General features: G+C 53.4%; 3 protein-coding genes across 4 annotated transcripts in view; 2 read left to right on the forward strand and 1 right to left on the reverse strand.

Annotated features, from left to right (window-relative positions):
* Window positions 1–23281, reverse strand: part of LOC138734132 (olfactory receptor 52B2-like) — a 94315-nt gene that overhangs the window by 63303 nt on the left and 7731 nt on the right. The gene's annotated exons all lie outside the window — the stretch shown is intronic.
* Window positions 1707–2666, forward strand: LOC138734103 (olfactory receptor 52B2-like). Its single transcript, XM_069881659.1, has one exon. It carries the CDS (start codon window positions 1707–1709, stop codon window positions 2664–2666), a length of 960 nt encoding a protein of 319 aa, XP_069737760.1.
* LOC138734137 (folate receptor alpha-like) lies at window positions 10466–13411 on the forward strand. The gene is made up of 4 exons (XM_069881715.1): window positions 10466–10611; window positions 11260–11448; window positions 11906–12041; window positions 13043–13411. The coding sequence occupies exons 1-4, from the start codon at window positions 10474–10476 to the stop codon at window positions 13402–13404; spliced, it is 825 nt and encodes a 274-aa protein (XP_069737816.1). The 5' UTR covers window positions 10466–10473; the 3' UTR covers window positions 13405–13411.

Here is a 23281-nt window from a genome sequence, read left to right on the forward strand (position 1 = left end):
TCAGCTCCAAACTCCTTTGATGTTTTGTGCTTTTCATCACGTTTCCCCAAGCTCCACCACTCCCAGCTGCCAGGGAGCCCCACGGGGACCCAGGGGAGTGTAAATATCACTGCATCCCTGCATCTCCCCGAACCCCTCAGGTGCAGAGGTGGAAATCATCCACCCTGGCTGACACAGGAGCTGGTGAGTGCTTCGCAGCAGCTGTCGTCTCGCAGGTTTCTGCAGCCGAGGTGCCTGGTTTGTGGCTGAGGTGCCTGATTTTTGCCTACGGAAAATCAGGGGAGGGGGCTCTCGATCAGGGAGTGCGGGGATGGGACGAGGGGAACGTATTTGAGCTGGAAGAGGGGAGATTGAGATGAGATCTTGGGAAGGGTGGGGAGGCCCTGGCCCAGGCTGCCCAGAGCAGTGGTGGCTGCCCCATCCCTGGAGGGGTTCAAGGCCAGGCTGGATGGGGCTGGGAGCCCCTGATCCAGTGGGAGGTGTCCCTGCCCGTGGGGTTGGAACTGGATGGGCTTTGAGTTCCCTTCCAACCCAAACCCATTTCCTGATTCTCAGTGACACAGTGCGGGGCAGACAGCATCAGGGTAGCCCTGCTGGGCTCTGTCCCACCCAGCTTCACTCCTTGGGCTCTGACATGAGCAAACACGGAGGATCCTGAGCTCGTCTGTGCAAACTCCATGCTGGGAGCACAGAGTTTTCGTGCTCTGCGTTAGCCCCATGACTCTGACCCTGCTTTACAATTCAGCAGTCGTGGCTCCCTGGGATCACAAGCTCTGCGGGTGCTGATCTTCCACTCTCCTTTGTTCTCCACAGCTTCATGGATCATCCTTTCAGATGGATGTGATGAAGCCTCATTGCCCTGGATGCTCTGCGAGCCCTCCCTGCCCGGCAGGACGGCAGCTGCCCTCGCAGAAAACGTGGTGTGAATGAGTGAGGAGAGAGGAGAGGTCAGTACTGAAACGCATGGTTTGTAGCATAAAATCAATGTCAGCCCCAGCTCATCTCCTGCTCTCCTGCTTTTGGGTGCTATGGAGTAAAAGTGTGATAAATAACAGCATTTGGAGCTGGAGGGGCTGGATTCCTGGGTGCTTTGCCAAGATTTTCCTTCCAGAATTTAAATGGGGCTCCAGGGAAGCTTCGGAGGTGCTCTTGATCCGGGAGTGCAGGGATGGGATGAGGGGAACGGTTTTGAGCTGCAAGAGGGGAGATTGAGATGAAATCTTAGGGAGAAATGTTCTCCTGGGAGGGTGGAGAGGTCCTGGCCCAGGTTGCCCAGAGCAGGGGTGGCTGCCCCATCCCTGGAGGGGTTCAAGGCCAGGCTGGATGGGGCTGGAAGCCCCTGATCCAGTGGGAGGTGTCCCTGCCCGTGGCCAGGGTGGAAGTGGATGGTCTTTGAGGTCCCTTCTGACTCAAACCTTTCCAGGGTTCTATGATTTCGCACCAATCTGTGAACTTTGCTAAACCCTTTTGCTGGATTTCAATATCTGCATCTACAAAGTACAATCCTAATTAAGTTTATTCATTGATTTGGAGTCCGTATCTCAACCACATTCCTCGATGTGTGGAGGGAATACACTGCGATCCAGAGGAATAATGTTCTCCCTGAAACTCAGGTGGGTTCTGTGCTATGAACTGTGCTCCCCAGCTCTCCCCCTGTTTGCACTTACAGGCAAAGGAGCCCAAAACTCTTCAGATATCACCTCACCATGGCAGCTCCCAATGAAACCAGCGTCCACCCTGCCTCCTTCCTCCTGCTGGGCTTGGTGGGCCTGGAGAACCTGCACCCCTGGCTCTCCATCCCCTTCTGCCTGGTGTACATCGTGACACTCCTGGGCAACTTCACACTCATCTTTGTCATCGTGATGGAGCGGAGCCTCCACGAGCCCATGTGCCTCCTCCTGGCCATGCTAGCGGTGGCAGATCTCATGTTGTCCTCCTCCACGGTGCCTAAAGCCCTGAGCATCTTCTGGTCCCTTTCCAAGGAGATGTCTTTCCACGCCTGCCTCACCCAGATGTTCTTCACGCACATGAGCTTCGTTGCGGAGTCGACCATCCTGCTGGCCATGGCGTTCGACCGCTACGTGGCCATCTGCAAGCCCCTGCGCTACTGCACCGTGCTCACTCCCTCGGTGGTAGCCAGGATAGGACTCGCTGCCGTGGCCAGGAGCTCCTGCGTGATGTTCCCAACGATTTTCCTACTCCGGAGGCTGCCGTACTGCGGACACCACCTCATGCCGCACACCTACTGCGAGCACATGGGCATCGTCCTCCTGGCCTGTGCTGACATTTCCATTAACGTCTGGTACGGCTTTGCCACCACGCTTCTCTCCCCGGGCGTGGACATTGTGCTCATCGGGGTATCGTACGCCCTCATCCTCCGGGCAGTCTCCAGGCTCTCGGCCAAGGACGCCCAGCTGAAGGCAGTTGGCACCTGCAGCTCTCACGCCTCCGTTATCTCCATGTTTTACACCCCAGCGTTGTTCTCCTTCTTCACGCATCGGTTTGGCCACAATGTTCCTCACCACATTCACATCCTGCTGGCCAACGTCTACGTGCTCCTGCCCCCCATGCTGAACCCCGTCGTCTACACGATGAAACACAAACTCCTCCGAGAAAAAGTGTCCCAGGTTGTCTTCAGGACCAGGCAAGCGCGGGGACGGGGATGAATGGAAAGCACAGAGAAATGGTCTGCACCAAAGGATTATGGAATCATGGAATGGTTTGGGTTGGAAGGGACCTCAAAGACCATCCAGTCCCACCCCTCACATGGGCAGGGACACCTCCCACGGGATCAGGGGCTCCAAGCCCCATCCAACCTGGCCTTGAACCCCTCCAGGGATGGGGCAGCCACCCCTGCTCTGGGCTAGAGAATATTTCATAGGCTGCTGTCCTTTGCCATTATCCCTATCCTCGGAATTCTTAATGTGGTTTTCACTCTGAGGGCCTGGATAGTGCTCTGGCCCACCTGAAGGCCACAACAGTCATGGATGTTTATTTGATGTTTGTCTTGATGTTTTACCACATATGAAGTGTAATCGGTTACGGGTGATCAGTTCCACCCTGATCCGGTGGGAGGTGTCCCTGCCCATGGTGGGGGGTTGGGACTGGATGGGCTCTGAGATCCCTTCCAACACAAACCATTCCATGATTTTGATAAAAGAAACAACATGAAAATGGAAATTCAACCTCAAACTCCTCTGTTTTCCAGCCATTTCTGTCCCTCAAATCCATAACCTGAGAAATGTCTTCTCTTTTGCCTGGTACCGTACAGATCCACGCAGCTCCTGTAGCTTCTCATCATGACCCATGCTGTTTCTTGTTGTTTTTCTTTCTGCATGTCTTTCTTCTCTCCTTAGCTTTGAAGCTCTTGGCAGCAGAGACTGTCTTTTCATTCCATGTCTCTGATATTAAAATATCTGATCGGTGCTTCATCGCACAGCAGAGGCACAGATGCTCAGTGCTGATGCTACGATTGCTTCTAGTCCCGGGCAACGTGACCGAGATATTAAGCAAGAACAAAAAGGCTGAAGAACAACAAGAACAACAACAAATCCCACTTCCAGTTGCAGATTTTGAGATAAATAAAGATCAGCGCTGGACTTGTGAAGTTCAACGAGGCCAAGTGCAAGGTCCAGCAGCTGGGTCAGGGCAAACCCAAGCACAGGTTGGAAGCAGCCCTGAGGAGAAGGAGTTGGGGTGCTGGGGGAGGAGGAGCTCGATATGAAACGGCAACGTACGCTCACAGTCCAGAAATCAACTCTGAGCTGCATCCAAAGCCGTGGGACCAGTGGGAGGGAGAGGATTCTGCTCGTCTCTGGTGAAACCTCCACCTGGAGGACCAAGATCCATATCCAGCACAGGATGGTTAAACATGGGATGCAGAGGCATCTCCTTGAGCTTACGGTGGGTGCCTCTCTGCAAGGGTCGCCATCTAAACTGGGTATTCCAGATCCCAGCACCTGATGGGAATCCAGGGCTCAGCTTCATTGCTCCCTTCTGGTGCTGGGTCCCACTCAAGATGTCCCACTCTTCCAGCTCGTCCTTGTACGGGAGGTGCTCCAGCCCTCGCATTGTCTCCACAGCCTCCACTGGACCCGCTCCAACAGCTCCATGTCCTTCCTGCGCTGAGGACTCCAGAACCGGACACCAGGACCAGCTGGGGTCTCACCAGAGAGTAGCAGAGGGTCAGAATCCCCTTCCTCACCCTGCTGGTCCCACGGCTTCGGCTGCAGCCCAGGACACGGATGGTTTCTAGGCTCATGCTGAGCTTCTCCGCCCTCAGCCCTCCAAGTCCTTTTCTTGGAAACGGGGACAGGAGGTGGCTAGGAGGAGTGCAGGCGCGAGGTGATAACCTGGGTCACCAGCTGGTGCTGGAGACCTCATGGCTCTAAACCACCCAGGAATGGTTGGTTAAAGGAAGGCAAGCTCAGAGCAGGGCAAAAATTGTTTTGAAGGTGACAGAAAGAGCAAAGAACGAGCATCTAACATGCATAAAATGCACCAGATTTAGGAAATACGCACTTGCCACGGACCTGGAGACCAATGAGGAGAAAGCAAGGTGTAAAAGGGTGTTCAACCTAAACAAGACACAATGTGGACCCTGGAGCTAGGAAGAAGCAGCTATGGACATGAGTATTGCACTCCCTGTGAAGGACTCCAGACATCGATGACTTGAGGTAACATCCATCACCACCCTGAAGTCACCAACCTTAGGGATCAGAGGAGTGGTGAAAGGGCGAGCGAGAACCCAGGGAAGAGGGAGAAACTGGGAAGTGTGTGTGTAACAACTTAATTTATTATTTCTATTATTATTATCACCACTAATACTTCATTTTCTGAAGAGAAATATTAATTTCTTTCCTTTTGTTTATGAACCAACTGAATCCAGACTAACAAGGAGTCTTGTATTTGCCTGCCTTTAATTAAGTAAACAATTAGTTCTTGGCTTTAGACATGGAATGTGTTTGCTTGATGCATGTAAATGAGAACTTGCTGATTTCAACACACGTGGTTCCTTTGTGGCAGTGGGAACCATGGGGGACATCATCAGGCATCTCCGATGAGATCCACGATCTCCAGTGGCTCCAAACAACCACGCGTAGGCTAATGCCCCGGGGCACCAAGCACGCCCCGAGGCAGCTGCTCCCCCACATCTCACCCCAGGGACGAAGCATCCGAAGCAATTGCGCTGAATCCCAGAATCACGGGATGCTGTGGGTTGGAAGAGATCTCTTTCTGGAGAAATGGGAGCATCTGCACAGCCATGGACACGGCATCTGGTGGGAAAAGGTGGCAGAAAATGTCATAAGGTGCTGAATCCTTAGGCACATGGATAACTGGTGAATTTTGGGGGTGTCCTGTGTAGGGACAGGTGTTGGACTTGATGGTCCTTGTCCAGCTCAGGACTTTCTGTGCTTCTATAAGAATACCCTATGTTGAAAGTGTCTGTAGAGTTCTTCTGACATGCAGACAAGCATCATCGATGCACTGCAAACCCTCCAAGGGCTGGAAATGATTCTGGAAGGGATCCAGGAGTTCTATCAAAATTACCAAGGGCTCTGAGCAAGGTCCCCACCAAAGGTCATCAAAAAGAGAGAAATGAGAGAGAAGTTCCACACATCAAGGAACAATTGGATCATAAAATAAAGGCATATCAAAAAATCATAGAATGGTTTGGGTTCGAAAAGACCTCAAAGCCCATTGAGTACCACCCACTGTCAGTGGCAGGGAAACTTCCCACTGGATCAGGGAGGTCCAAGCCCCATCCAACCTGGTCTTGGATGATTCCAGGGATGGGGCAGCCACCACATCTCTGGGCAACTGGATCCTGTGCTTCATCACCCTCATAGCAGAGGATTTCATAGAATCGTGGAATGATTTGGGTTGGAAAAGACCTCAAAGATCATCCAGTTCCAAGGGCAGGGACACCTCCCACTGGCTCAGGTTGCTCCAAGCCCCATCCAGCCTGGCCTTGAACAGCACCAGGCTGTTCCTTTCCAGTGAATCCGCACTGGATTTCTGCTTCACAATGAAGTTTGTCTGAGAAAGGGAGGGGAAAACATCAAAATGACCAAGCTTCTGCTGATATTTGACTCCTCCAGGAACAAGAAGGCCAGCTGGAAAAATCTGCAGAAGACCTCGATAAGACTGAGTCACCAAACAATAAAACAACGGATAAAAAAAAAAAAATAACAGTTGAGATAAAACACTCGGGGGAAAAAAATGGGATGCTTCAGATAAAAAATGACAGGCTGGTGGTGAACAATTATCTCCCAGGAACAAGCTGTGACTGTGCTGTGACAACACAGTTCAGTGATCAGCAGCTCCAAAAACATGAGGGGTATTAGAAGTGCTGAGGCAAGAACCAGGAGCCAAGGCCAGGCCAGCGCATGAGAAACCTGCCCAGAAACCCAACCGTGTCCTGGGCTGCACCCCGAGAGTGGGACCAGCAGGGAGAGAGGGGATTCTGCCTCTCTGCTCTGCTCTGGTGGGACCAAACCTGCGTTCAGTTCTGGAGTCATAGAATCATGGAAACACCAGGTTAGAAGAGACCCACCAGATCATCGAGTCCAACCATTCCCATCAATCACTAACCCATGTCCCTCAGCACCTCGTCCACCCGGCCCTTAAACCCCTCCAGGGAAGGGGACTCAACTCCCTCCCTGGGCAGATTCTACCAGCTCCCAGTGACCCTTTCCATGAAAAAGCTTTTCCTGATGTCCATCCTTAACCTCCCCTGGTGGAGCTTGAGGCCATTCCCTCTCATCCTGTCCCCTGTCCCTTGGGAGAAGAGCCCAGCTCCCTCCTCTCCACAACCTCCTCTCAGGGAGTTGCAGAGAGCAATGAGGTCTCCCCTCAGCCTCCTCTTCTCCAGGAGAAACACCCACAGGTCCCTCAGGCTTGTTCTCCAGCCCCTTCCCCAGCTCCGTTCCCTTCTCCAGACTCGTTCCAGCCCCTCAAGGTCTTTCTTGGAGTGAAGGACCCAGCACTGACCCCAGGATTCGAGGTTGGGTCTCTCCAGAGGGAGAAGAACCTCCCTGGCCCTGCTGGCCACGCCGTAGCTGCTCCAAGCCAAGATGCCCTTGGCCTCCTTGGCCCCCTGGGCCCCTGCTGGCTCCTGTTCAACCAACACCCCCAGGTCCCTCTCCTCCAGGCACTTTCCAGCCAGCCTTCTCCTAGTCTGGAGCTGCTCAGGGTTGTTGTGCCCCAAGGGCAGGACCCGGTGTTTGGCCTCGTTAAACCTCATCCCGTTGGTCTCAGCCCATGGATCCAGCCTGTTCAGATCCCTAAGCCCTCAACATAAGGACATGGAGCTGTTGGAGCAAGTCCAGAGGAGGCCATGGAGATGATGCGAGGGCTGGAGAGCCTCCCGTAGGAGGCCAGGCTGGGAGAGGTAGGGTTGTTCAGCCTGGAGAAGAGAAGGCTGTGGGGAGACATTAAAGCAGCTTCCAGTAGGGAAAGAGGCTCCAGGAAAGCTGAGGAGGGGCTCTGGATCAGGGAGTGCAGGAATGGGTCAAGTGGAACAGTTTTGAGCTGCAAGAGGGGAGATGGAGATGCGATCTTAGGGAGAAATGTTTTGCTGTGAGGGTGGGGAGGCCCTGGCCCAGGTTGCCCAGAGCAGGGGTGGCTGCCCCATCCCTGGAGGGGTTGGAGCCCAGGTTGGATGGGGCTTGGAGCCCCTGATCCAGTGGGAGGTGTCCCTGCCCATAGCAGGATGTGGACCTGGATGGTCTTTGAGGTCCCTTCCAGCCAAAACCATTCCATGGTTCAAAAATGCTGCCGCAGTCCTGATGCTTCGGGGAGAAAAACCCTTGAGTGAGCAGGACCATGGATTCTGTTGGAAAGAGGCAGTGGAGAGGGGGATAACAGAGGTGGCACGGGCTCAGGGATGAGGGGGGGAAGATCTGCTCGGTGTCACTGCCTGTACGAGAGCCAGAGGCTGGAGAAATGAACCCAGCAACGCGTCTGTCTCATAATGAACCTGCAGATCTCATTATCCATGCAGCCCCTAATTAGACACCATGGAACCAGGGTCTCCTGGAGCCGTGCATCCTATTTGGGAGGACAAGCTCCTGAGGCAAGCACACTCATCCCCAAAACATCCCTGATCTGATGGAAGAAAGCAGGAAAACAGCCCCAACCCTGTTCTGTTCCAGGAGGAAGCATCTGCCAAGGGGTCTTGGGAGCAAGCCCAGCGTTTAGCTTCCATCCCTGACCTCAGGGTTTTGCCACCAGGTTCCCCCACCAGCCAGGTTTTATTTTTCACCTTGAGAGCTCTTACTCTTCCTTCCCAGACACAGCACCTCGGCTCTTTGCGATGAGCATTGACGCCTTTGCATTTATCCTGGTGCTCAGCAGAGCCCTGGATCTGCTCCTCCTAGGCCCTTTTCTCTCATGCAGAGGCACAAATCAAAACTGCCTGGAGCAAGGCGACTGGAGGAAAAACAAGGTTGTTATGAGCAGCCAAGGCTGATAAGAAACCTCCCTTATTAAGAACACCACTGGATTGTCTCCCGTGCACGAGGGTGTCGGTGCAGAAGAGGCTGGGTGAGCTGGCTCCCCCCAAAACAGCTCTAAGGTAACGAACCTGGTGGGATTAAACCTCGTTAAAGGAATTAAGAAGGTAATTCCAAGTGAGAGCACCTGTGTTAGGAGATTTTCCTATGAAAGCTGACCCCAGGAAGTCATTGTGTTAAGTGATTTTAAGGTGTTACGGAGGTTTTAGAGGTTGCCTGGGCTGGTAAAGTTGGTTTCTGTTTGGATGGGAGGTTTACTGCTTGTATCTTTAATTATAATGAAAATTAGCTGCTCCCTAGTCCTCAGAATGATGTTCCTGCTTCCTCAGCTCTGTAGTTGCTGCATTCTGTGTGGTTTAATGCTGTTTTAATGCTGTAAATTGTTTGTTGGATGGCTGGGATAGAGGATCTTAGAGGTCTTTTCCAATCCTAATGATTCCATGTTTTGCTCTTTTGCTTTACAAGGTGTTTTACAGCTGGGTGGTTTAGACCCTTCTGCCACATTGGTGAGGAATGTGAGGGAGCACTGCAGGGTCTGGATTGGGTTTTTTTCTTGGTTTGGGGTATTTTTCTTAGTAAGTTACTAAAAAAAAGCCTCCTCAGCCTTGTGGTGGATAGAGGAGGCTCAGGCATGAGGAGAGATCTCAGAGCTCTCTGCAGCCCCGGGAAAAGGGGTTGGAGCTAGGCAGGGGTTGGGCTTTGCTCCCAAGGAACAGGGGATGGGATGAGAGGAAATGGTCTCGAGTTGTGCCAGGAGAGGGTCAGATTGGATATTGGGAGAAAATCCTTCATGGAAAAAGCGGTGAAGCCCTGGAAGAGGCTGCCCAGGGCAGTGGTGGAGTCCCCAGACCTGGAGGTGTCCAAAAACTGTGTGGCTGTGGCACCTGGGGACAGGGTTCAGTTGGCACGGTGGGACTGGGCTGATGGTTGGACTGGAGGAGCTTGGAGGGATTTCCCAGCCTCAATGATTCCATGGTTCTATGACCCTGATGCGTCTTTTATTGCTCAGGTGAGACCTCGGGTGTGGGTCTGCAAAGCCTGGTTGCAGATCAAGCAAAGAAAGTGCTTTCCTCTCCTAACGTGCCCCTGAGAACACAGTGGGTCTCCTGCAACTCATGGTCCATACGAGGTGTCCGTGTGCTGCCTCCTCTGAACCTCTGGCTAAAGAGATTCCTTGAAAAGTGATTCCTGGATGCTGGGCTGGGGGCTGAGAGCTCCGCGTGAGTGCGGTGAGGTGGCTTAAGGCCAAGGGACCTCAGCTAGAATCATAGAATAACCAGGTTGGAAGAGACCCACTGGATCATCGAGTCCAACCATAATTAGAAAGGGTCTCGCACAGCATCCCCTTCCCATCAAGGCAATTTGAAGCTAACTTCACCTGCAGGAAAGCTGGGGGGGGGCCTTGATCAGGAAGTGAAGGGATGGGATGAGGGGAACAGTTTTGAGCTGAAATAGGGGAGGTTGAGATGAGAACTTAGGGAGAAATGTTCTCCTGGGAGGGTGGGGAGACCCTGGCCCAGGTTGCTCAGAGCAGGGGTGGCTGCCCCCTCCCTGGAGGGGTTCAAGGCCAGGTTGGATGGGGCTCGGAGCCCCTGATCCAGTGGGAGGTGTCGAAACCCACAGCAGGGAGGTGGAACTGGGTGGGATTCAAGGTTCCTTCCAACCCAAACCATCCCATGATTTCATGAACTCTTCAGCAACCTCAGCACTGAAAGGACTCTTTGTTCCTGACACGATCCAGAGGATAACACGGAGCTGAGCTTGCAGCCTCTCCTGGAGGGGCTGCCCTTGCGTCCTCGGTGCTGTGAGTTCCTGATGTTCTGCTGCCACATCCTCAGGAGCGTGTGGTCCCCACAGCGCCTCGTTTACTGTGTCCTGTGATAACTCCCCTGCTGCTGCGTCTCTTTTCTCCACAGCTCCATCACCTCCCAGCTCCCTGTGCCCCTGGGCTGTGGGGATGGCTGTGGGGCAGGTGCTGCTCGTGCTGCTGGCTGCCTGCGCGGTGCTGCCTGCGAGGGACCCGCTGCTGAACGTCTGCATGGACGCCAAGCACCACAAAACCAAGCCTGGCCCCGAGGGGAACCTGCACGACCAGGTATGACTCCGCTGGTGTCTGGGGTGGGATTGTCACCTCCCTCTCCGGATGAAGAGGGCAGGTTTGGGGCTTTGGGTTCAGTGACCACTTGCCTTGAGTGACCACATGCCTTGATGATCCGGTGGGTCTCTTCCAACCTGATTATTCTATGATTCTATGTGAGGTCTCTGCTTGCTGTTATCTTCTCTCGTGGGGTTAGGGCAGGTGTGGGGAGGTGAAGACTCCTGCCAGCTCGGTGTCCCCTCTCTTTACCCAGGAGACCTCCCCTTCCTGAAGCTTAGGCCCCCCAGATCAGAACAAGGTGAAGCATGACAAGGAAAGACTCTTTTTCTGCTCCCTCTCTGCGTTGGAGCCTCTTCTTCTTTGTTGGAGACCTCTACCCCTAAGTCCTTGGTGGGGATGGGGCTCCGAGCAAGCCGGGGTGCAAGAGAAGGGAGTTGGTTCCTATTCCTCAGGGTGACACTAATTCCTGGTGAGGGTCTGACCTTGAGAGCCCTCCACCTGCTCTCCCAACTCCATCACGTCCTGAGGGATGGGAGGAGGGGAGATGCTCCTGCAGCTGAGGGCTTCTTGCCGTAGGCTCTGCAGGGAGCTGGCACCTTCAGAGTCCTCGGGCTCCTGACCATCCTGTCCCTTGCGCTGTTGCAGTGCGCTCCCTGGAAGGACAACGCCTGCTGCACGGCCAACACCAGCTCAGAAGCCCACAAGGACCAGTCCTACCTGTACAACTTCAACTGGAACCACTGCGGGCGGATGCCCCCCAAGTGCAAGCGCCACTTCATCCAGGACACGTGCCTGTATGAGTGCTCGCCCAACCTGGGGCCCTGGATTGACCAGGTAGGATCAAATCTGCTGTGACTGAGACCCCAGGGCTTGTGCTGGCCACATGATGTCCTCCACGTGGTGGACTCTGGTGTGTATGGAAGTGTGTTCTCCAGGGACACCTTCCTGCAGGGTGGAAAGATTCACAGAATCATGGAATGGTTTGGGTTGGAAGAAACCTCAAAGCCCATCTGGTTCCAACCCGCAACACCTCCCACTGGATCTGGGGGCTCCAAGCCCCATCCAACCTGGCCTTCTACACCTCCAGGGATGGGGCAGCCACCACAGCTCTGGGAAACCTGGACCAGGGCTCACTACCCTCACAGAAAAAACATTTTCCTGAGATCTCATCTCAATCTCCCTTCTTCCACCCAGTGGAAGGTGCTGGGAAGGTCTCTGGGCTGTGGCAGCTCCTGCCCCTTAGCAGCTTTCGGGGGCCACCACCGATGGGCTTGGTCTTGTTCCCTCGCAGGCCGACAGCAGCTGGCGTCGGGAGAGGATCCTTCACGTGCCCCTCTGCAAAGAGGACTGTGAGGAGTGGTGGGAGGACTGCAAGGACTATGTCACATGCAAAGAGAACTGGCACAAGGGCTGGAACTGGGCAACAGGTTGGTGGGCTGTGTGGAGCAAACCTCTCCTCAGCCCTGCAGGAGAGCTCCTGGTGGTGTCATAGAATTGTAGACTCACCAGGTTGGAAGAGACCCACCGGATCATCGAGTCCAACCATTCCCATCAATCACTAACCCATGTCCCTCAGCACCTCATCCACCCGTGCCTTAAACCCCTCCAGGGAAGGGGACTCAACCCCCTCCCTGGGCAGCCTCGGACAGGGACTAATGACCCTTTCTGGGAAAAATTTCATCCTGATGTCCAGCCTGACCCACCCCTGGTGGAGCTTGAGGCCATTCCCTCTCATCCTGTCCCCTGTCCCTTGGGAGAAGAGCCCAGCTCCCTCCTCTCCACAACCTCCTCTCAGGGAGTTGGAGAGAGCAATGAGGTCTCCCCTCAGCCTCCACTTCTCCAGGATAAACACCCCCAGGTCCCTCAGACTTGTTCTCCAGCCCCTTCCCCAGCTCCATTGCTCTTCTCTGGACTTGCTCCAGAGCCTCAACATCCTTCTAGTGGGGAGGACCCAGAACTGACCCCAGGATTCGAGGTTGGGTCTCACCAGAGGGAGAAGAACCTCCCTGGCCCTGCTGGCCACGCCGTGTCTGCTCCAAGCCAAGATGCCCTTGGCCTCCTTGGCCCCCTGGGCCCTGCTGGCTCCTGTTCAACCAACCCCCCCAGGTCCTTCTCCTCCAGGCACTTTCCAGCCAGACTTCTCCTAGTCTGGAGCTGCTCAGGGTTGTTGCGCCCCAAGGGCAGGACCCGGCGTTTGGCCTCATTAAACCTCATCCCGTTGGTCTCAGCCCAGCAGTCCAGCCTCTTCAGATCCCTCTGGAGCCTCCCAACCCTCCAGCAGATCCAGCTTCCACCCAAGTTGAGGATGGTCAAGTCACCATCCATGGGTGAAGATGCAGAGATGGGCTGTGGGCGGGGGGGGTTGCTCCTCGCGGATGAAAGGATGCAAGCCTGGAGCTCATGTTGTTTTCTGGTGCTCTGCCTTCAGGAACAAACCTCTGTCCTTGGGGCTCCATGTGCAGACCCTTCAGCCAGGTCTTCCCCCACCCTAAAGACCTGTGTGAGAAGATCTGGTCCAACTCCTACAAATACACCACGGAGCACCGGGGCAGCGGGCGCTGCATCCAGATGTGGTTTGACCCTGCGCAGGGAAACCCCAATGTGGCCGTGGCAAAGTACTACGCTTGGAAAAAGAGATCTTCCAGTGCCCAGGTGAAGGACGCAACTCCAGAGACTGACAAAGCCATGTGTGTTCTGCCACGGCTTCTCCTGGTCCTGCTACCTCTGGCCCTCGAGGTGGTCCTTGAAGGGTCTGGGGGCGTTGGATCCCATGGCTGGAGGTCCCTGTGACAGCTCCCTGCAGGGTCAGGGCTCGGACTGCTCCACCTGCCCTACAGGAGGAGCTGGCTTAGGTAACTTGGGTCCACTCAAAGTGGTCACGCATCTCTGTAAGCGTCTTGCACAGGTTCTGTTGATGGACCTTCATAGCTGCAGTTATTTCCTTGCCCTCTGAGGAGGGACGATGCTGAGAGTCTCTGATCTGGTGGAGAGGCTCCTTTGCACCTGTTCCCACCTCATGGCCGTGTATTGGGTTGGCAGCGCCCATTCAAGGTCCACCAAGATCCGATGTCTGGTCTCCTGAGCTGCTCTGATCTCCTGAAGGGTGGGGGTGATAATAAAATGTTCATGCATCAGCCGTGCTCTGTTGAGGTGAAGTATTGTTGAGGAGGTTGCAGTGCTTTGGGCTTGGAAGAAGGCTGCTGGTCCTGCCTTAGTGCTGGTGGGGGTGGGAGGAGGGGGAGTTATCTGGGTCCTGATCACCCTCCTTCCCTGGAGGTGTTTAAAAGGCAGGTGGATGAGGCGCTGAGGGAGGTGGTTTAGTGATAGATGGGAATGGTTGGACTCGATGAACCAGTGGGTCCTCTCCAACCTGGTGATTCTACAATTCTGATGGCTCCTTGGGTGCTGTGCTCTGACCCGTCCTCCTGGAGGAGGTGCAGACATGCCCGTATGTCCACACTATGATTCCTGCAGCTATGAGGAGCACCTGTCATATCTCCTCCCTGCTCCCACCCATTCTTCCATGCTTCGTGGAATCATTGAGGTTGGAAAAGACCTCAACGCTCCTCCAGTCCAACCCACTGTGCTCACTGAACACTGTCCCCAAGTGCCACGTCCACATGGGTTTCTGAACCCCTGCAGGGATGTGGTCTCCACCACAGCTCTGCACAGCCTCTCCCGGGGCTTCACCACCCTTTCCAGGAAGGAATTACTCCCAAGATCCAACCTAAACCTCCCCTGGTGCAATGTGAAGCTGTTTTCTCTCATTCCAGCCTTTGTTCCTCGGGAGAAGAGCCCAGCACCCACCCTCTAACCTCCTTTCCAGGAGCTGCACAGAGCGGTGAGGTCTCCCCTCAACCTTCTCCAGAATAAACAACCTCAAGTCCTTCAGCTGCTCCCACAACCCCTGCACTCCAGGCCCTTCCCAGCTCTGTTCCCTTCTCGGGACGTGCTCCAGCCCTTCCAGGTCTTTCTGGGAGTGGGGGGCACAAAACTGAGCCCAGCATTTGAGGGGCAGCCTCCCCAGTGCTGAGTGCAGGGGACGATCCCTGCCCCGGTCCCACTGGCCACCCCATGGCTGATCCAAGCCCAGATGCCCTCAGCCTCCTGGGCCACTGGTGGCTCCTGTTCAGCTGCTGTCAACCAGCACCCCCTGCTCCTTTCCTGCTGGGTGGCTTTCCATTGCTCCACAAATTAGCATTTATTTCCTGAAAAACACCAGAGCAGCGTCACCGGGCGTTCGTGGAGCGCGTGGGGTTTGTCGAGGGCAGAAGCAGCAGTGACTGTGAATTTCTTAGGATGAAAATGTGATAAAGCAATCTGATTTTCCTTTAGACAGGACAACATCTCTTGCTGACAGTGAAGAGACAGATAATTAAATCTGCCTTGACTGTAATTACATTTTTGGCCCTTTTCACATTATGTATTCAGAACCAGGAAAGGGGAGGGTGATGGAAATGAAACACACAGTGAAGGCAGAACTCATCGGGGAAAGAAAATGTTTTCAAAGAAACGTTATCAATTATTCATCATCGGAGATGAAGCGAGCAGGGAGCTGAAAGGAGAGAGCTCATTTCTGCAGTTATTCACTGTTTTCATTAACAAGTTTTTAGGGAATGAGTGGTGTCTGCGGGGCTGACTGGAGCTGTGGCCCTGCCAGTTTGGGTCCACGGATCTGATGTGGCTTAAAACACGTGGGGCTTTGATCACCATGTTCCACGTGAACGCACCAGAATGACGTTGTCTTTAGTATTCTGGCTGCTTCTGGGGTTGTTCAGCCTGGAGAAGAGGAGGCTCTGGGGAGACATTAGAGCAGCTTCCAGTACTGAAAGCATCATCAAGTCCAACCTTCCCTGTTTGTCTGTTTTCCTTGAACACCCGGGGTTTAAACCAGGCTTTGCACCCCAAGAGTTCCCCCATCCAGGCTGCAGCCTGAGAACCCAGCAGACTTCAACAAGAATCGTTATTGCTGTAACATCACGTGTTTTCATAGAAGTATGGAATGGTTTGGGTTGGAAGGGACCTCAAAGCCCATCCAGTCTGCCCAGGGAGGTGGCTGACTCGCCTTTCCTGGAAGGGTTTAAGGTGTGGGTGGATGAGGTGCTGAGGGGCATGGTTTAGAGATTGGTGGGAATGGTTGGACTCGATGATCCGGTGGGTCTCTTCCAACCTGGTGATTCTATGATTCTATCATTCAGTCCCACCCCCTGCCCTCTGGATCAGGGGCTTCAAGTTCCATCCAACCTGGCCTTCAACACATCCAGGGATGGAGCATCCATGATTACTCTGGACCAGGGCCTCCCCACCCTCTCAGAACAATATTTCTTCCTGATATCTCATCTCAATCTCTCCTCTTTGAGTTCAAAACCGTTCCCCTTGTCCCATCCCTGCACTCCCTCATCCAGAGCCCCTCCCCAGCTTTTCTGGAGCCCCTTTCCATACTGGAAGTTGCTCTAAGGTCTCCGTGCAGCCTTCTCTTCTTCAGGCTGGACAAAACTCTCGTTGCCTGTCTTCTCCCACCATTGCCAAGCTTGGGAACCCACAGGAGCAGTGAAATGTCCAAGGAGCAAGAGTCTACAGCTAGAAATCTCTTATAAAGAGGAGGTGCCAGCTGCAGAATTGCCTGCAGCCCATCCCAAAGCAGCTTCCAAAGAATTGAAACCGTTCCCCTCATCCCATCCCTGCACTCCCTGATCAAGAGCCCCTCCCCAGCTTCCCTCAAGCCCCTTTCCATATTTCTGTTACTGGATGCACAGTTTCCCATCAGAAGCCCCACACAGGCAGTTTCCCCTCCTGACCCCTCTCTGTGTGAAGCCACGAGGACATCAGAAGCCCAGATGATGAAGCAGAGTGGTGGGTAGGAGCTGAGGAGGATTGTCTCTGTTATTTACTCAGCATCCCCTTCCAGCTGCATCCTTTGTGCTAATAAAAGGAATTATCTCTCCCAAACCCCAAGGAGGGGTCAGCCAGCTCACGTCCGATCAAACCACAAGCGTCACTCTCGGCTGTTGTTTGCTGGTGGCAATTAGCGTAAAGCAATTAGCTGCTCACAAAAGTGCGCGTGACCACTTTCGAACACTGAATCCGTCACTCCCAGCAGCCAAACTGTGTCCTGATGAATGAAGATGGAACAATTAGTGACGTGGACGCTCTCCTTTCCTAATGGAGCGGTTTGACGGTTGGAGTCGATCATCTTAGAGGTCTTTTCAAACCTTAATGACTCCATGATTCTAATGGGTGAGTCACCTTGGTCCAGCGTCAGGGGCACGGCAGAAGTCAGCAATAAACATTGTTGGGGCTCAGAGATGGTTTATTTCCTAGAATTTGGGGTAATCAAGTGATAGGTTAGATCACCCTGGAGCTGGGTTCATGGTTCCTGTGAGGGTGGGGAGGCCCTGGCCCAGGTTGCCCTGAGAAGTGGTGGCTGCTCCATCCCTGGAGGGGTTCAAGGACAGATTGGATGGGGCTTGGAGGAACCTGATTCCATGATTCTATGATGAAAGAATCCCTGGGTGGAGGACTTCTCGGGGCAACCTGGGCCAGGGCCTCCCCAGCCTCACAGGAAGAGTTCTTCCTGAGTTCTTCCTAATTACTCATCTCAATCTCCCTCTTGCAGCTGAAACCCGTTCCCCTCATCCCATCCCATCCCTGCCCTCCCTGATCCAGAGCCCCTCCTCAGCTTTCCTGGAGCCCCTTTCCATTCTGGAAGTTGCTCTAAGGTCTCCCCACAGCCTTCTTTTCTCCAGGCTGAACAACCCAAACTCTCTCAGCTTGTCCTTGAAGGCACCTTGGACAGATTGTAAAAGTCTCCGACCGGCACAAACAGCCTGAAAACAGGAAGAAAATGCAGCATTCTGGGTGCCAGGATCCACCGGCGTCAATTAATTCTGCTTGGGAGGAAAGAGCCACCTTGCAGGGTTCTCCATCAATGCGTAGGAGGTGCTGCACTCGTATTTTCATGTCCATAAAGTACATGAGAAATAACAATTAAAGAAGAAAACGGGGGGTGGGGAAGGTTTGGGAAAAGCTCACTCATTTGGGGCTAAATGAAATGAGCCTCAAAAAATGTCCATGTGCTTGTTTCATCCTATGCACCCTGGGACGGGGGAGAGTTTTCTGCCTTTTCCCAATTGTCTCAGCTGGAGATGCTGCCAGTCGACCCGAGCATATGAGATACAGTTGACAGCGACTGAACAGGAGCCAGCAGGGGCCCAGGGGGCCAAGGAGGCCAAGGGCATCTTGGCTTGGAGCAGACACGGCGCGGCCAGCAGGGCCAGGGAGGTTCTTCTCCCTCCAGTGAGACCCAACCTCGAATCCTGGGGTCAGTGCTGGGTCCTTCACTCCAAGAAAGACCTTGAGGGGCTGGAGTGAGTCTGGAGAAGGGCACGGAGCTGGGGAAGGGGCTGGAGAGCAAGTCTGAGGGACCTGGGGGTGTTTATCCTGGAGAAGAGGAGGCTGAGGGGAGACCTCATTGCTCTCTCCAACTCCCTGAGAGGAGGTTGTGGAGAGGAGGGAGCTGGGCTCTTCTCCCAAGGGACAGGGGACAGGACGAGAGGGAATGGCCTCAAGCTCCACCAGGGGAGGGTCAGGCTGGGAATTCTTCATGGAAAGGGTCATTGGGCACTGGGACAGGGAGGGGGCTCTGTCCCCTTCCCTGGAGGGGTTTAAGGGACGGGTGGATGAGGTGCTGAGGGACACGGGTTGGTGATTGATGGGAATGGTTGGACTCAATGATCCAGTGGGTCTCTTCCAACCTGGTGAGTCTACAATTCTATGCAAGGGTTCTCAAGCACGGGAACAGCCCAGGGAGGTGGTGGAGTCCCCATCCCTGGAGGGGTTTAACAGACGGGCAGATGAGGTGCTGAGGGACATGATTTAGTAGGAGACGAGTATGGCTGGATTTGATAATATCAAAGGTTTTTTCCAGCCTAGGGATTCTGATTCTGTGTTAACTGTTAGAGAGGGCATCTGGGGTGATGACTGGTGGAGAAACGTGCCTGATATACTCCACACGCAGCTTCTGCTTCGCTGGAGGCCAAGGTCCACCAGAAAACAATATTGGAAGCGCCCTTGGGTGGGGACCCAGGGCTCATGTGCGGATTTTAACAACAAAGGGAACGGGCAAGGAAATATTTCACGGACAGCATTTTAAGGGTCTGTTAGCAGTAGGATAAGGAGCAGTGTGTTAAGTGATCTCAGCGATTTCTGCCAGATCTGACTGGTTCTCGTCCCAGAAATGATGGATTTGGTGCAGGTGGGAGCTGCACACACAGATTGGCCAGGAAAATGGGAACAGGCTGAGGAACATTGAGCCCAAATCGATGGGTTGAGCGGGAGAGGGTGGCCGGTCTGCAAAAGGCTATGGAGGGCCACGTATTTGGGGGAGCAATCATAGGATCAAGGATTGGGTTGGGTTGGAAGGGACCTCAAAGACCATCCAGTTCCAGCCACACCTCCCACTGGATCAGGGTGTTCAAATCCTCATCCAACATCCACCAATTCCCATCTCTTATCAAATACAAAGGCCAGGCTGAGCCTCTCCAAAGCTAAGCTTGGCGTTTCTTAATGACCCATCAATTAGCGGCTGATGAGTTTTCCTCCTTTTTATTGTCCCCATTACCTATCAGGTTTGCTCCTCAGTTTTTATGTTTCTCCCTGTTGCCTTCCGAGATGCAAAGATCTTGATCCAACAACCTTAATGAAGCTGATGGTCTCACCTTCCACAGGGAGTAGAAGAACATGGAGCTGTTGCAGCGAGTTCATGGGGGGACACGGAGATGATGCGAGGGCTGAAGAACCTCCTGTACGAGGAAAGGCTGGGGGAGTTGGGGTTGTCCATCCCGGAGAAGAGAAGGCTGTGGAGAGACCTTAGAGCAGCTTCCAGTGCTGAAAGAGGCTCCAGGGAAGATGGGGAGGGTCTCTGGATCAGAAAGTGGAGAGATAGGACGAGGGGAATGATTTTGAGCTGGAAGAGGGGAGATTGAGATGAGATCTTAGCAGAGTGTTGGAATTGTATGTGTTTTGAGGTCCCTTCCAATGCAAACCATTCCATGGTTCTGTGGTTTTGGAAGAGGCAACAAGAACCAACCAAAAACCTGAAATAATTCCGCACAATGAAGATCTGGGTGAGCCAGGACTCTCCAGTCTGGAAGAGGAATGACTGACAGTGTAGAGAAGGGCTCTGTAGAGCCTTGAGTGGCTTGAAGAGGACAGTCAGATATAATTGCTCGAAGGCAAATTAAATAAAGCAGCAGGTGGCAAAGTTAAAACCAATTACAGGGTGTTCGTCACTCAGTGGGATTAAAGCTTTGGAACATTCTGTCAGCGTGAGCTGCAAACACCAAAACTCTGCAGGGGCTCAACAAATCCACAGGAAAAATAAAAAGTCCATAGGGGAATATTCAACACAAATCAAGGCTTTTGGTTCAGAAAGTGCCGGAGCCTTGGATCGATAGAGGTGAGCAGAGAAATGATCCAGAGAAATGATCCCCTCTGTGCTTGCTGTGTGCTTGTCCCTTTCCTGAACGCTACCAGGTCACAGCATCATCCAGCTGAAGCTTCGAGCTCTCTACGATGGGTTCCACAGGGGACGTTCCCCTCCTCGAGGAGCAGGAGACCATCCTGCAGCCACACCAGCCCCTGTTCCACACCAGGAGAGGGGAGGGAGAAGCAGCCCGGAGCCTGGAGAGGGGTCCAGCCCCATGGAGCATCTCTGAGTGTGTGGCAGGATGACAGGACATTGAGCTAGGAAAGTCCATGCACTTTGAAAGGTGGGAATCCTCTGCCAGGGGAGGTTTAGGGGGGACATCAGGAAAAAAATTTTCATGGAAAGGGTCATCGGGCACTGGGACAGGCTACCCAGGGAGGGGGTTGAGTCACCTTCGCTGGAGGGGTTTAAGGGATGGGTGGACGAGGTGCTGAGGGACACGGGTTAGTGACTGATGGGAATGGTTGGACTCAATGATCCGGTGAGTCTTTTCCAACCTGGTGATTCTGTGATTCTATATCCCTAAGCACCTAGTCTGCCCATCTTAGACACCTCCAAGGATGGTGTTTCCACCACCTCCCTTGGCAGCCTCTGCCAGGGCCTCAGAACCCTTTCTAAGAAGAAATTTTTCCCAATATCAAATCTGAGGCTGCCCTGGTGCAACTTGAGGCCATTCCCTCTTGTCCCATCGCTTGGCACTTGGGTGAAGAGACCAGCACCCACCTCACCACAACCTCCTTTCAGGGAGTTGGAGAGAGCAATGAGGTCTCCCCTCAGCCTCCTCTTCTCCAGGCTAAACATCCCCAGGTCTCTCAGACTTGCTCTCCAGCACCTTCACCAGCTTCGTTGTTCTTCTCTGAACTCGCTCTAGGACCTCAAGGTCTTTCTTGTAATGAGGAGCCCAAACCCTTGATCCACCTCTCTCTGCCCCCCGTGGCACTTTCCCCAAGTGCCCTGGCCACATGGTTTTTGAACCCTTCCAGGGACGGAGCCTCCACTACCACTCTGGGCAGCCTCTGCCAGGGCTTCATCATTCTTTCCATCAATGAATTCTTCCAAGAACCATCCACGTCCCTTTGGGCAGCACCTTCAGAGCCTGGTGACTTCACTGCACCGCAGTTGCCGTCGGCTTTCCATAAAACCCACACGTCTGACGGGTCCACAAACACCTCTTGGCCATTGGGTGACAGCATCATCTCATTTTCTTTCTACATTGCAGCCACTGATTGGGTTTAATGCGCTTTTTATCTCTGCTCTAAACTCCTGAGTGCTGGGGGACGTGAGGCATCGCCGCTACCTCGTGCACCAGATCGATGCAAACACAGTAAGAACGCAACCAGAGGAGATGGATGGGAGGAGTAAGTTATTAAACAACATTTCCTGGATTATTTCTAAAGCCAGGACTTGTTGGTTTGTTTAATTTTATTACATTACCAGAGAGGCTGCCTTTAAAAGACCAGAGTGGGACACAACCCAAGAAATCTGTCTCTGTTGTGAACCATTTTCTGCTTCTTCCTGGAAAAAAAATCCACATTTTACTGCCCAAGATGTCAATGGGGCTTGGAGCCCCTGATCCAGTGGGAGATGTCTCTGCTCATCGCAGGGGGTGGATCTGAGTGGGCTTTGAGGTTCTTTCCATCCCAAACTGTTCCATGATTCTCTGATTCCATCTGCAGCCAAACACCAATCACCACGTACGTTACGCTTTCCCTGCCAACTCCTGGTAATTAAGCAGTCCATAACTGTCCTGTTTGCAATTAATTTCTCCGATTTTCTTTGTGTCTGGAGCTTGGAAGCCTCAGGACAATATGTCCCAGTGCCTGCTGCAAAGTCCTGAAAACAGCAATGTTTTTTTTCCAGTAAACTTCATGCAGGAGACGCCTCCTCCCCACAGCACAACAAAAGCCTGACCTTTTCTGAGCCCTCCAGGAGGCAGGAGCTGGACCACCTCAAGGCTGTGGTTGTTATTGTGCAGCTGAGGCTGCGAGCACAGAGGTGAAGATGCAGACCCAGCAGCAGAATGTGAACAAAACCACTCACCGGCTCGCATACAAAGCAGCTCGCTGAGCACCAGACAGGTCCAGCGGTGTCAAACTGAGCCCTCTTCAAAGAATCATAGAATAGTCAGGGTTGGAAGGGACCTTAAAGACCATCTAGTTCCAACCCCCTGCAATAGGCGGGACATCCCACTAGATCAGGCTGTCCAAGCCTCATCCAACCTGGCTTTGAACACCTCCAGGGATGGAACAGCCACAACTTCTCTGGGAAACCTGTTCCAGTGTCTCACCACTCTCATGGTGAAGAAATTCCTCCTTACATCAAGCCTAAATCTGCGTAAATCAAGCCTAAATCATGTGGCAACGGCACCACTCAGCTTGGTGTCATCTGCAAACTTGCTGAGGGTGCCCTCGATCTCACTGTCAATATCATTGATAAAGATATTAAAGAGAACTGGTCCCAGTCCTGAGGGACACCACTTGTCACGGGTCTCCACCTGGACTTTGAGCCATTGGCCGCTACTCTCTGAATACAACCATCCAACCAGTTTCTTGTCCACCCGTCGTATCCATATCTCTCCAATTTAGAGAGAAGGATGTTGTTGGGGACCGTGTCTAAAGCTTTACAGAAGTCCAGGTAGATCACATCCATCGGTTTACCCACGTCCACTGCTGTGGTTCCCCCATCATAGAAAGCCACTAAGCTGGTCATAGAGGATTTGCCCCTGGTGAAGCCACACTGGCTGCCACTAATCACCTCCATGTCCTCCATGTGCTTCAGCAGAGCTTCTAGGAGGACCTGCTCCACGATCTTCCCAGCCACAGAGGTGAGGCTGACAGGTCGGTCATTCCCAGGGTCGTTTTTTCTGCCCTTTTTAAAAATGCACAACGTCACCATTCTTCCAGTCACCAGGGACGTCTCCTGATTGCCACGACTTTCCAGATACCGTGGAGAGTGGCTTGGTAACCCCATCTGCCAGTTCTCTCAGGAGAGGCAGGTCTTGAAACAGGCTAAGATTGCAGGTTAAGGCTGCAGGAATGGACCTGCAAGGTCATGGAATCATAGAATAGTTTGGGCTGAAGGATCCTCCAAGCCCATCCAGTCCCACCCTCTGCCATGGGCAGGGACACCTCCCACTGGATCAGTTTGCTCCAAGCCCCATCCAGCCTGACCTTGAACCCC

This window comes from Phaenicophaeus curvirostris, unplaced genomic scaffold, assembly GCF_032191515.1.
Source record: "Phaenicophaeus curvirostris isolate KB17595 unplaced genomic scaffold, BPBGC_Pcur_1.0 scaffold_59, whole genome shotgun sequence".
Taxonomy (NCBI): domain Eukaryota; kingdom Metazoa; phylum Chordata; class Aves; order Cuculiformes; family Cuculidae; genus Phaenicophaeus; species Phaenicophaeus curvirostris.

What these genes read in the sequence shown, in the direction of transcription:
- LOC138734103 (XM_069881659.1), top strand. Translation starts at nt 1,707, where the DNA reads ATGGCAGCTCCCAATGAAACCAGCGTCCACCCTGCCTCCTTCCTCCTG.
- LOC138734137 (XM_069881715.1), top strand. Translation starts at nt 10,474, where the DNA reads ATGGCTGTGGGGCAGGTGCTGCTCGTGCTGCTGGCTGCCTGCGCGGTG. An exon ending in AGGGGAACCTGCACGACCAG is followed by an intron (nt 10,612 to 11,259) that starts GTATGACTCCGC and finishes GCGCTGTTGCAG; the next exon opens with TGCGCTCCCTGGAAGGACAA. An exon ending in GGGCTGGAACTGGGCAACAG is followed by an intron (nt 12,042 to 13,042) that starts GTTGGTGGGCTG and finishes CTCTGCCTTCAG; the next exon opens with GAACAAACCTCTGTCCTTGG.